This window comes from Mus pahari, chromosome 4 (assembly GCF_900095145.1).
Source record: "Mus pahari chromosome 4, PAHARI_EIJ_v1.1, whole genome shotgun sequence".
Lineage (NCBI taxonomy): Eukaryota > Metazoa > Chordata > Mammalia > Rodentia > Muridae > Mus > Mus pahari.
In genome coordinates, this window is record NC_034593.1 from 84,962,286 (window position 1) to 84,975,950 (window position 13,665).

Genomic DNA, 13,665 nt, shown 5'->3' on the forward strand with positions numbered 1-13,665 from the left:
AGGGGAGGGGGAGGGGAGGGGAGGGGAGGGGAGGGAAGAGAAGAGGGTCCATTACCCATCAGTGTCACTGTGAAAGCTCAGCCCTGTTGACTAGCAAAGGTCACTCAGCAATCCATCCTGGGTCTCTCTACGGTGCCCCGTTACTCTTACCACCCTACACTGGTAAATATTACAGGTTCTGTAATATCAAGGAAAGGGGAATAAGCAGATAAGAATACACAAATGCCAATATGAGAAGGAACAAAAATTGACCAAAGTCAGGCCAGGCGTAGTGACACATTCTTACAATCCTAGCATTTTGGAGGCTGAGGCAGGAGGATCACAGCAAATCTGAAGCCATTCTGGGCTACATGAGCTTTTTAGGCTAGCCTTGGTACAATGTGAGACACTGCCTCAAAAAGGGGGTGAGGTGGGGGTAGGTAGAGATAAAGATCATGCAGTGGGTAAAGTGCTTGCTATACAAGCATGATGATAACCAGAGTATAGATCCCCAGCGACTGAGAAAGACATCCTTATGTCAGCATCTGCCCTCTACATATAAGCGCACTGACACATAACATCCTCAGATTTCCTCCACCCGTAGGCTTGGGTGCCCAGATCCAGTTAGGACAAACCAGAGTACACCAACAGAGAATGAAACTAACATCTGAGCACTTATCACGTGCCAAGCACTGTGTTTAATGTTGCCTGTGTATTATCTTACTTAATCCTCATAATGATCTTATGAGAAGGCATGATTATTGTCTCCTCTTACATTATGAGGAAACTGAGAATGAAGAAATTAATTACCAAAGTGCTCTGGCAAAGCATTTAGTCAGACTCACAGAGTTATGCTGCTTTTTTTCCCTTTACTTTTAATTATTAATTTATTTTGAGACATGTTCTCATGTATCCCACACTGGCCTTGAACTCCCTGCCTAATCTTCTGACTGCTGGGATTACAGGCATGTGCCACTCCACCCAGTCTGCACAGTCTGATCCGATCCAGGGCCTTGTGGACGCCAGGCAAGCAATCTAACAGCCCCAGAGTCATGCTCTCAAGCACAATCCTATTACTGGGAATCATGGGTTAACTCAAAATTGTGATTACCCTGCAATCACAAGAAAGGAGTCTGTAAAAAGGGGGGGGGGGATATTAACCTCCCTGTAATTCCTACAATAGGAGCCAATGACTGCCTAGAACTGACAAAAAGAAAGCTAAAACAGAAGGCACAGCTCTGCAGTAGACCACCTGCTCAGCATGCATGAGGCCCCAGGTTTAATTCTCCATACTTCATGTTTCCCCGGTGGAGAATGGGTGTGGACTGGTCTGGGGTATAGCTCAATTAGAAGCTTACCTGCCATACCCAAAGTTCTAGTTTTGACCCCCAGCACCACATAAATCAGCCACATTGTCATATGGTTGTAACCTTAGCAATCAGGAGGTGAAGGCAAGAAAATTAGAAGTTTAAAGATATCAACATTGGGTGTGAGGCCAGCCTCAATACAAGAACTGAAGAAAAGGGGAGGAGAGGAAGGAGAGGAACGGGAGCTAACTAAATGGTGCAGCAAAAGGTGTCTGATGCCAAGACCCACGTGGTAGGAGAGAATGGACTTCCCTGACATGTCTTCTGACTTCTACGCATGTGCGTGGCACGCCTGCGCTACTGCCCCCAAGTAAACAACTGTAATTATCAAAAGAGAAAAGAAAAACGCTACTATAAGTATTTTATTTAGAAACAGAGGTTTGCACCAGAACAAACAGCCAAGATTTCAAAGTGGTCACTCCCATGTAGCAGAACTTAAAAGTAGAGAACAAATACATCCTTTCAAAAAACACTTGATATTAGTCTTGTTTTTAAAATCATGTACAAGAGCAGGATGTGGTATGGTATGGTGGCACATGCTGAAGTCTGAGCACTTGGGAGGCAGAGAGAGGAGCAGGAGTTTAATGTTAGCTTAGGGTACAGGAGACCTTGTCTCAAAATGCCAAAAAATAAATACAAACTATGTACAAGTATCCTTTACATTATATTATTTATTTAATATGTATGGCACACATGTGTATGTACACCACACACACGCTTGGTGCCCATGGAAGTTAAAAAAGGGCACATGATCTCCTGGAACTGAAATTGTGGATGGTTGTTAGCTACTATGTAGGTGCTGAAAATCATTCCGGGGTCTCTCTGTAACAGTAACTAGTGCTTAGAACTACCGAGCCATCTCTCTATCTCTCTAACATATGTTCTTTCCATTTAAAAAAGTCAAAGGGAGGGAGAAAAACGAGGGAGCGAAGGAGAAGGCAGGCAGAGATCACCCGTGTCAGACTCCAGGTGGCCATGTGCTCCTTTACGCACTGACTCCAGGGTCCTCCACTGGTGACACTTGGGTTTGCTCTGGAGCATGCCACGCTTCACTAGACAATCTTCTAAACCTGCCAATCAAGGACCCCGGCCCATTCCTACTTAAGGATAATCTCAGGAACAACGGCCCCTTTCCCTGGAATCTTAGAAGGATGGCAAAATGACCTAAACTGTCCAGAACCATCCAGAAGCAGGCGTCATCCACATTACTGTCCCGGACTCCCTCGGTTCGGACCTTTTAATTTAAGTTTTCCTTTAACTTCAATGCCCTGATCTTTTCCTTCTAATAAACTCCTCTTTAGCTAGCTAGGTTACTCTCTGATGTTCACTTTAGCCAAAGGAAGGTAACAGAATTGTCTAATGGGTTTGAAATTTATTTGTACTTTATATGCCAACATAACTTACCAATGTCACTTTTAAACAAACAATTTTGACATTAGAATACATTTTACAGGGCTGGAGAGATGGCTCAGTGGTTAAGAGCACTGACTGCTCTTCCGAAGGTCCTGAGTTCAAATCCCAGCAACCACATAGTGGCTCACAACCATCTATAATGAGATCTGATGCCCTCTTCTGGAGTGTCTGAAGACAGCTACAGTGTACTTAGATATAATAATAAATAAATCTTTAAAAAAATATATTTTACAACTAGATGAGGTGGTCTGCACATTTAATCCTATTAAACATACATGCAGCTGACACAAAGCTTTCCTCAGAAAGACTATCCTCACCATCACTCTGGGCATGTTAGTTCTTTTTTTTTTTTTTTTTTTTTTTTAAATGCTATTTCTCCTCCATTAAGGTTTTTGTTTTGAAACAAAGTCTTGCTAGTTAGTCATGGCTGGCCTGAAATTTACTATGTAGACTAGGCTAGCCTCAAACTCACAGAGATCCATCGACTTCTGCCCCCCAGTTCTGGGATTAAAGGCTTTTACCACTATGCCCAGCATTTCCACTATGTTTTGTTTGTTGCTTAGTAATAGGAATAAAGACAGCTGGTTATGGAAGAAAAAGGCACTCCCAAAAAAACAAAGATGGGGTTAGGGTGGGTTGGGAATGTAGCTCAATTAGACAAATGCTTCCCTGGTGTGGCCAAAGTCCTGGGTTCGACTCCCAGCACCACATAAATCAGTTGATTCATTTCCTTACTCACATCTTTTGCACCCTCACTGAGCATGCTCAATGGTATGAGTACATGACTGACGACATGACAGGTTCCCAGGGACTGTCCAGAGCCATAAATTCTATTTACAGGTTGGCTCAGAGGAGAAGAATCCAGGACAAAGCCTGCCTCTTGACTGACTGATTGTTTACTCTCTGCCCTTCCTCAAGAGCCCAGGAATGTCTCCAAGAGTAAACCAGGCAAGGGTTATTTCATTCCCCACGGAATAAGTCTCAGGTCTAACCTGTCTCCCCTCTGACATAGAGCTCTCTGCTTAGCCTTGCTATCTTCCACCTCTGCTTTCTGTCCCACCAAACAAGAAAGAAAAGTATCAAGGGACAGCAACAGGTGACATATCCTCTGTACTGCCGGTGCTGTGGTTTTAAAGATCCTTCTTCTATATGAGGTGGGTCTTTTTTCTACATCTAAAAGAAGCCCATGGGGCTGGAGAGATGGCTCAGTGGGTAAGAGCACTGACTGTTCTTCCAGAGGTCCTGAGTTCAATTCCCAGCAACCATATGGTGGCTCACAACCATCTGTAATGGGATCTGATGCCTTCTTCTGGTGTGTCTGAAGACAGCTACAGAGTATTCATATACATAAAATAAATAAATCTTCAAAAAAACAAAAAACAAAAAACAGTCCATGACCCCTTTTATTCATTCCATGTTCTTTCCCTGACTCAACCATTCCAAAGCATCAAGAGTATGGAGCACTTGAGGCTGGGACTATAGGATATGACTAGTTGTTGGCTGGACTTCGGTTTTGTTTATCTGATTTGGTCAGCCTCTCTTACCTGGGGTAGGGGGCTGGGGAGTGGGCTAGGCTTTGGGCAGTGTCAAGACTTGTAATGTGGAAGAAACATTCATATTTCTAGGCAAAAATGTCAAGGGGACAGTGAACAGACTTCAGTGATCAGCTGTACTCTAAACTTCAAATGAGCACCTATTCTACAACTATTCTTTGAAGAGCCATAATCCAGCTGTAGCTGGGTTAGCTTTGCCTCAAGGACATGCTGAGACAGGCAGGCGCATAGGAATCAGATGGGGGGGGCACAAACTCCCCATCACTTTGGCTCTCATTTCATTCTCCCACAACAACTTGGAAATAAATTAATTAGCACAGATCTATGGTGTATTTGGATCCCCCAGCAACGCCTAGAAACATGCAGCATCAAATTACAGGCCTTTCCCTCTGGAGAGAAAAAAATCATGTGGTCAGCTGAGGGTGGCAGAGTGAGGAGGGCATAAGGGGAGCAGGGCAAGCTGGATTGCACTGGAGAACGCCCTCTCTCTCTCCCTAACCCACTCCAGGTGGGTTCAGGTCTCCACCGGAGTTCCGAGGCACCCGCTTCAACCCTTACTGGGACTTGGCATCTGGACACGGAAGCAAAACCAAGGAAGCTACTGGTTGGCGAAAGGGGGTTGGGGATCAGAAAAGCAAGATTTAAGGAAAAAAAAGAAAGAAAGAAAGAAATTAAGAAAGAAAGAAAGAAAGAAAGAAAGAAAGAAAGAAAGAAAGAAAGAAAGAAAGAAAGAAAGAAATCTGAAAGAGGTGACCGTCGAGTGGAGAACTCCATACATCCTCTTGGCGAAAGGTAGAATCTGGGACCAATTCCGTAGTTGTCTGAGACCGATCCGGCCCACGCACGTTCTCCCCTCTCTTTCCCAGCCCTAGGATTCTACCCTCTGCCCTCTTTCCTAGTTAAAGGATCGCCATCACAGAAGTCTTTGAGGGGGTTCTGAGGCCATCGGGAAACGCGAAAAGGCGTAACCCACCTGGGCCGGCGCAACGTCCGAAACAGCGCAGGGATCCGGTCCCTCTAGCGTCTTCCACGACCCAATCTAGCTGCCCACGAGACGCCTGAGTAACGCGCCCTATGCCCGGGCCGGGGCTGCAGTGTCCGCGCCAAGGACAGGTCCTCCCTATCCCTGGATCCGCCAGGGTTTCGTCCCGTGCTTCCCACTCCACAGTCCGCCACAGGGCAAAGGAAAAGACCCACGGAGAGACGCGGGGCTGACCGCACTGAGCCCGGCGTCAGGTGAAGTGGGCTACCTGAGCGTGAGGCACGCGAGCGGCGGAACTGGAAAGCCACTGTGCCTGAGTGGGAAGGCGGGGTGAGCGTGACGACCTACCGCGGTCTGGCTCTCCGGGTGCACGTCCACCAAGGTACACCAGTTCCGCGTCCCGTTCATCTTCACGCGGAGGTCGCACGAGCGTCCTCAACTCCGAGGGGCCGGGGAAACTGGGCGGGCGGGCGCGCGCGGAACCGCCCCCTAGTATAGGCGCGTCGGGGGCGGGGCTGAAATGGGCCACGCCCAGGGCGGCATTTGTCAATGAGGTAGAGCGGAAGCGATAGGTGGGCGGTGCCAAGAGGCTTCAGGACTCGCCTACCCGCGCTATGGCCGATTTACATAAAGGTGGGGCTTGGGAGTGAGGGTCAGGTGGCCGCTTAAGTTTTACTAAGGGTACGACCTGGTATCTTGTGTTGTCTCATTAGTCTTGTTTCCTTTCAGTTTTCCAGGTTCGGTGCAGGAAAGAATCGGTCTGGTCTTCTGAGTTGGGGCTTGCACACGCTTCTATGGTCTTTCCTTAAATGTAAGCCAGCCTGTAAGCTTTTTAGAGCTGAGTACATCTTTCCTCAGAGAGACCACAGAGGCAGAAAGGCAGGCACCAAGGACCAGCTCACTCGGACTAGTCTAAGCCAGTCTGGCAGGTGCTTTTCCCTGGCAAGTAGCCCAGGTCGAAGTCAAAGCCAGCTAAGCTCTGGGTGGGGCTTGCTTTGCAGAAACTAGCCTTATATGGTGGGGAGAGGCGGGACACATGGCCTTAAAAGGAATTTGCACCCTAGAGAAAAAGAGTCTCAGTGGCACCAAAGGCATTCGCTTCCCAAGCTTAGGTTGGGAACTTGAGGGCTGACCCCGGGTAGAAAGCTATCACACTGTGTGATGGTCACAGGGTCAGCAGGCAGTGGTGTGTAAGGTCTGATCGGTTTGAGTAGACAGTACCACTAAAGCTAGCAATTCGTTTTGGTGAACAGCTAAGTCCTTAAAGTGTTAGGGTGGGGGTGGGGAAGTGGGGTGGCGGGGACTAGACTGGGAGTCACTTGCCAGTGATAAATGGATACAAAGCTCTGTCTATACCTGGAAGATAATCACTAGGGATATCAGTGACCCAGAACAGGAGATTCTAGTCTTTTCTCTATCCCTCAAAGAAGGCATTTGTGCATTTGTGGTGGCTTGACTGGGAAATTCGCCCCCATAGACTCGGTCATTTGAATACTTGGTTCCCAGTTGGAGGCACTGTTAGACTCCCACCATTCCTAGTTTGCTCTCTGCTTCCTGCTTGTGGCTTGAGATATGAGCTATCACCCTTCTACCACGATGATGGTGATGACCTCTTACGCCCTGAACTGTAGGCTCAAATACACACCTCTTTATTTAAGCTGTCTTGGCTGTTGTTTTATATTACAGCAACAGACAAGTAACTTATACAGCACTCTGTGCTATTCCCAGAGGTTCTTAGGACAGAATGGTTCTACCATAAGTCGTCTGTTTCCTAGATGCCTGACCAGCCATAAGAGACCTCTAAAAATGAGCTAAAACCTCATTTTAATGTACAGTTTAAATGGTTCTTGGAATAGGATCTACTTAGCAGGGAAAGGTCCCTGTGGCCAAGCCTCCTGACGACTTGAGTTCAATCTCAGGACTCACACTGTGGAAAATGAGAAATGTTCTCTCTCAAAAGTTGTTTTCTGACCTCTACAAATGTAGTATTCACATGCACACACACACACACACACATTAAAAATTAAAAAAAAAAGAAAAAAAACATTTGGAGTAGGCCTTCAAATTAACCAGAAAAATGAAGACAAGAATTTCATATAGATATGCCATTTTTAATATTTAATTTAAAATAAACCAAGGCTGGATTGGGAGAAAATATCTGATTTGCAGAATATCTTCTTTTAAATCATGAAATTACAAGTCATTGATGAGACCAGAACTTACTTTGGAGATAAGAGGTGAACCATCCCTATTACCTTCACCCACCAGAGCTTGGCACACCCCAAAACTCAAAGGAGGAACACATTCTCCATGACCCCTTCCCATCTCTACTGAGAGTCGGCTTCCAACCCCAGGCGGAGCTCTGAATCAGGGCCCACTTCCTGAGAAAAGCAAGGATCTGTTGGTTCCCATAGAAGCTGGGCACATACCAGAAGCCATAAGGAGGCCACAGGAACTAGATGTTTAGACTTTAGAACCTGTATAAACAGTTGCCATGGTTCCCAGGTACAACCACCTTATGGCAGCATCCTCGGTCACAGAGGACAAGGAAGATGGAAACCCTGAGCAGAACCAGTCCCCACCACCTTACCATGGCCTATCAAAGCCCTTCTCCCAGGGGCTGGTTGGCAGAGCAGCCTGTAGCTGCTCAGTCACTGGGGTAGGAGGACAGGCTGAGGGCCCCCAATGAGGAAAGGCTGGTCTTTGGAGAGGTATGAATGTGCAGGTTTATAAAAGGCAAGAACAGCATCCTCATCCATCTCACACTGGTAAGGCACTGAGAGTAAAGCAGCAAGGCAGGGATGGAAAAGAAAGACAGACGATCTCCTGGACCCAGTGACTGGGGGGGTGGGGGTGGGGGACACAAAAATATTGCAACTGAAGAGATGCTAGGACGTATGACTGTGCAAAAAGAAGTATCTGAGAAGTGGGTAGCGCCACGCCTGCATGTCCATTACCCATAACGTTCCCTCTCTGCTCCAGAGTGGGAGGAGAAAAGGTTGCGGGGATCCAGGGAGCAGAACAACATTGGGTATTTCCCTGAGCCATATGGTTAAATATTAAAGAAATAAAGCTTTACATACATGGCAATGTCCATCCCTTCCTGTCTTTCACAGTCCCAGTCAGTGTATATTCTGACCATTAGTCTCACTGTAAGGGATGATGGAGAGGTCCTATAGGAAGGACTGACTCAGCAGGACTGAACACCCACTCCTCCAGTGAAGAGGACAAGTCCACCCATCAGCTCATTGCTAATGTTTATCACCACCACTCTGACCCATCCCAGTCTTAAGTCTGAATTGGATCACTTGTAGGAAAAAAAAAAAAAAAAAGACTTTGAGGCAGGCAAGACAGAGCAGAGCAGAGCAGAGCAGAGCAGAGCAGAGCAGAGCAGAGCAGAGCAGAGCAGAGCAGAGCAGAGCAGGGCTGGCTGGGAGAGGCGTGACCACAAACCCGTCTGTGGTCCTGAGCAGAGCATGATCTAACATGAGCTAGTCTGCAGGTTGCTCTCTGTAAGCAGTGATGCAATGGATGAGGGGTCGTAGACACTGTCAAACTCCTCATCAGAGCTCAGCCCCTCTTGTTTGAGAGCTGACTCAGCAGCTGAGCGGGAAGCTTTCCGCCTGAGTCAAAGAGAAAAGGAACAGACTGAGACAATCATACTTTCACACTAAAGATAAAGTGAAGGACAGAAGCTAAGATACTAAGAACTAACCATACTGGCTTCTAGGCAGGATAAGGGACCACATATTTGCCCAGCTTGGGAGGGACCATTCCCTACTCCCCAAGAGTGTGGTGCAGAAGGGGGTAGAGAGGGCTGTCAGATCTTACCAGGCGTCCTTTTCCAAGGATTTGATCCGGGCTTGGAGCTGCTCATTGACCTCATGCTGTTCCTCCAGTTCCCGCTGTGCCTTCTTCCTCAGGCTGTCCAGCCGCTCAATTTCCTCTTCCGCTTCATCCACCTGCCTCTTCAAAGCCTTCACCCTCAGGGTTAGCTACGCAGGGTACCATGTCCGCACATCAGAAAAGCATCAACTACCAAGGGCAGGGACCTCCTCTGCAATGACTCTGAGACAATCCATACACTCTCCCACCTCCCCTACTCACCCTGTGACCTTGTGTAAATTCTCCAGTCTCAGGGAAATTTCTGAGAAGGGTTAGGGAGCAGAGGAAATAGTGCAGACAATAAAATGCTTGCCCTGCAAGCACAGACTCTAAGTTCAATCTCCCTAGGGTACACTAGCCAGCCAGACAACCTTAACCTATTTGGCAAATTCCAAATTTTTTGAGACCTTGCCTCAAGGGGGAAAAAAAAAGAAAAAGGCTGGAATATGCTGAGGAATAACACCCGAGGTTGTCCTCCAGTCTCTGAACATATGCATACATTTGTACATGTGTACACACATATGCACCCCACACAAGCATAACGCAAAGGCTCTTCAATGAAGTAATGTACATAGAGCACTTAGAGAAACCAGCACACTCAATAGAGGTCATGACTACTCGAGCTAATCTTTGTCCTTCCAAAAGCAAAATCTAAGTGTGGAAGACTTATGGGTGTGGGGGCTCCCCTGGCCTAAGAGAACCCTGGGTGTCATGTCGTCACCTGGTCCTTCTGGTCGTTGACATGCTGCCGTTCATCATCAATCTGGATGGAGAGCTCCTTAACCCTCCGTTCTAGTTTTCGATTGGTGGACTGCAGAACTGTCTTCTCTCTAAGAGGGAGAAGAAAGGGAAGGGAGCTCTATGGCTGTTGCTATTGCTAAGGGAGTCTTTACCTAGCTCTGTACTGCCTCCAAGGACATCTTTGTCATGAGCTTCATGAGGAAGACAGAAGCCATTCATATCCCAGAATTTCCACAGCTCTACTCTCTATCAGGACCAAGGGGGACTCCCTGAAGATGAGGCCAGGTTGGCCAGATGTGAGATGGAGGATAGAGGAAGACCCAGAGGATGAAAGGGAGGGTAAGAGGACTGGGTGACAGGTTCATATCACCTCTCTTCAGCTTGCAGCCGCTCTTGCAGCAGCTGATTCTGGGACTCAAGCTGGGAGAGGCTAGCGCTGGGTTTCTGGAAGCCTTCTGAACTGGCCAACCGGGTCTTCAAATCCTTGTTCTGTGAGAGTCAGGAAGATCCCATGGTTAACACTCCAGTTGGTCCTCTGACTGGTCCCCTGACTCTATTCCCAAGACTCCTTTTCACCTGTCTCTCCAAGGAGATTTTGTCACACTCCAAGTCCTGTCGAGCGGATCTCTCCTGCATGAGCTCTGTCCTCAGTTGATCCATCTGTTAGGGATGGGCAAAGGGAATCAGACTTGGGAAAGACAAAGGCTAAACCAGCAAAGTGAATCAGCAGAAGCAGTTTCCTGGAGGACACACTGAACCCCAAGTCCCCCAAATTCTCAGGTAACTAAGAACTCTCAACCTAGAATCCAGCATTCCTCTCAGCGTTCCCTGGCCTAACTAGATTTGAGAAAGCCATTCCCACTGCCATGAAGCTGCCTCACAATGATGGACTGTACCCCTGAAAATCAGTTAGATTTCCTGCAAGAGGCCCTGAGAGGCTACCGCGTAATCTGTGACAGCGAAGCTTAAGTTGCACTGAAGACCCGAAAATGTCTAAAGTACTGGGAACCTGGGACATTTGCAGCAGAAAGATGGAGGCAGCCAGAGAGAAGAGAGGGGGTATGTGTACTGCAGGTAGCAGATCTTGAGGGGAAGGACTGCCCGAGACTATTAGAGCCAGATGATGTCACCATGAGCCTTGGATTCTAGACGTGGGCGTGGAGCTTACAATTAAAAGACTGCTTTGGGTCTCAGAAGGGATTTTGAACTCTGGACTTCTGAACAGGGGCTTTGGAAATGGGACTGAATGCATTTTGCATTAAGATAGTGATAGGGATATTGGGGGGGGGGGAGAAGGGAGTGTAGGATGTTTGGAAGTTTGCAATGGTGGTGCACACCTTAAACCCAGTACTTGGAGGCAAAGGCAATCAGATCTCTGTGAGTTTAAGGCCAGCCTGCTCTATATAGCATGTTCCAAGGTCAACCAGACCTATAGAGAGACCATGTCTCAAAAACAACAACAACAAAACATAAAAAGTAATTGTGTGTCAAGTTAAAAGAAGAAATTAGAGCACTCGGGAGGCAGAGGCAGGTAGATTTCTGAGTTTGAGGCCAGCCTGGTCTACAGAGTGAGTTCCAGGACAGCCAGGGCTACACAGAGAAACCCTGTCTCAAAAAAAAAAAAAGAAGAAGAAGAAGAAGAGATTAGAGCTATTCAGATGGGAGGGGCCATGTAAAAGAAGGCTCTGGAAACTCCACAGCCAGCACTCCTGAATTCAAAGTCCTCACTAGGGTTAGAGCAGCGGAGGCCACCGGGGCCCCTTCCCCAGACTCCAATTCTTGGCTTCCTTCCTCCTAAGGAAACCAGTTTACCTTTTCCAAAGCAGACAAGAGCCTGAAGCAGACCCTGCCTTGCCAGAACTGTCCAGGTTATGGATTACAGGAGAGCTAAGTTGTCTTTGACAGAGCTGGGGTGTTACAGTGAGAAGGCACAGTGAGGGGTCAGGAGGAATCACCTGGTCCCGGCCACGGTTCACCCGATCTGTTAACAGTTCCACGGTGTTCTTTTCTTCATCTAACTCCGCTTCCAGCCGTGAGACTTTCTCCTGTGGCAGGGGAACAAAAGGTCAATTCTGTCCCCGACTCTGCGCCCTAGAATGGATCAAACTCAGATCAAAGCTTCATCAAAACTTCAGCCCCACAGACTTCTCGCTGGCACATTCCAGAACCCTTCTGGTCCTTGCTCCAGCTTGCTCAATGCTGCCATGGAGCCAGCGCCCTCTGCTGACCAGGAAGGCAAACACTAGAAGCTGTTTCTTCTCGGAGAACTATTTCCCTAATGGAAAACCTCAAAGTGAAATTCAAGTCTCCCAGCAGAGGCCAAGATAGAAGGGCTCAGGCGACATTTCCAAAGTGTGGAGCAAATTCAAGCCACACAGTACCAGGTAGAAGCTAAGAGCATGGATTTTAGCCAACCACCTAGGCCTGAAAAACAGACTTAGCGCTTTCTAGTACTAGACCCACTTCACTGGAAAGTTACTTATTATCTCTGGGCCTCAGTTTTCCTTATCTGTAAAATGGAGATGAGACGCAGAGGATGAGATGGGTCTTACAAGCCACACCCACAGTGCAATATACCCTTGTTGCTATTATTCTCACTTCCAAGTACAGCAAATTGAAGACTACCATTCACTCTGAGGAAAGCCCCGCCCCAGTTCTAGACAACATGCAAAACTCGGGTCTAGGTCAGTGCTACCACTGTCCAAATGCAACAGATGACAAAAACCCAAAATTTTCAGGACATCTATAAATTTCTTAGTATCTGCATTTAGTTCACCATTGCTAAACCACTGTAACCTAGTAAAACCATCAGTTGTGGCTTCTTGAGTTTTGTTCTCTAGTACAGAGAAAGGCTTGGAATGAATTGGCTCCTTTCCCCACTTGAGTCTCACCCGTGCCAGAGCCCTTTGTCCCTACCGAGCCTGTCCGGTGGCTTTACCTCTAGGCTCTTCAGCTGTCGAGCCTTGTCATCCTGGGAGCGTTTCTTGCTCTCGGCTTCTTGCTCTAGCCCCTGCAGTCGCTGGGCCAGCAGTTCTTTGTCCAGCCTGGCTGTGTCCCGCTCGGCCTGGGATGTCTGCAGGGCTTGCCGAAGCCTTTGCAGCTGGACCCAAAGATAACACACACCAGCTCAGCCTAATTGAAATGTGGGGGATGGGCGTGCTCTGCCCGAGGGGAGAAATACTTCACCACTGACACTCTTTAGAGCCAGGCTGGGACCACAGCTTAATGGCTGTACTGATGGAAGAGTCACTTTTAGTTTATTTTCTTTATTGTCTTAAAACTTTCTCCACAATTGGGAATCATGTGAGGGTTTTACTAGGGGGCAGGCATAACTGTGCCTATTAGAGAGTTTTTAAAACTATCAATCCTTTCAGGCCTTAACTCCCAGCACTTAGCAGATAGAGATCAAACAGATCTCTGTGAGTTCAAAGCCAGCCATAGTTAAGACCCTACCTCAAAACTAACAAACAAAAAAATATCTACTGATTCTAGGTCCCAAATTATGATCTAAGTAATATGCAATGATGTTTAGAATTAAGATTTTTCAAAATCTCAGCCTAGCAGTGGCATTGCATGCCTTTAATCCCAGTACTAGGGAGACAGGCACACAACCTCTGATTTCCAGGGCAGTCAGAGTTACAGAGAAATCCTGTTTCAAAAAAGCAGGGGAAAAAAAGCAAACAAGATTTTTAAAAATCATCCCAGGAGCCAGGCATGGTGGCGCACGCCTTTGATTCCAGCACTT

General features: G+C 47.3%; 2 protein-coding genes across 9 annotated transcripts in view; both read right to left on the reverse strand.

Annotated features, from left to right (window-relative positions):
• Tuft1 (tuftelin 1) overlaps nucleotides 1–5,740 on the reverse strand; it is a 43,899-nt gene extending 38,159 nt beyond the window's left edge. For both annotated transcript variants that reach the window (XM_021196444.2, XM_021196442.2), the window contains exon 1: nucleotides 5,643–5,740. In XM_021196444.2, the coding sequence (XP_021052103.1) occupies nucleotides 5,643–5,702 (60 nt within the window). In that variant the 5' untranslated portion in view covers nucleotides 5,703–5,740. The remainder of the gene's footprint in view (nucleotides 1–5,642) is intronic.
• Nucleotides 5,741–8,640: 2,900 nt separating this feature from the next.
• Nucleotides 8,641–13,665, reverse strand: part of Cgn (cingulin) — a 26,379-nt gene continuing 21,354 nt past the window's right edge. For all 7 annotated transcript variants that reach the window (XM_029538108.1, XM_021196455.2, XM_029538106.1 and 4 more), the window contains 7 exons: nucleotides 12,859–13,020; nucleotides 11,876–11,965; nucleotides 10,497–10,580; nucleotides 10,291–10,409; nucleotides 9,901–10,009; nucleotides 9,126–9,289; nucleotides 8,641–8,917 (listed from right to left, as the gene is read on the reverse strand). In XM_029538108.1, coding sequence (XP_029393968.1) covers nucleotides 8,776–8,917; nucleotides 9,126–9,289; nucleotides 9,901–10,009; nucleotides 10,291–10,409; nucleotides 10,497–10,580; nucleotides 11,876–11,965; nucleotides 12,859–13,020 — 870 coding nt within the window. In that variant the 3' untranslated portion in view covers nucleotides 8,641–8,775. The remainder of the gene's footprint in view (nucleotides 8,918–9,125; nucleotides 9,290–9,900; nucleotides 10,010–10,290; nucleotides 10,410–10,496; nucleotides 10,581–11,875; nucleotides 11,966–12,858; nucleotides 13,021–13,665) is intronic.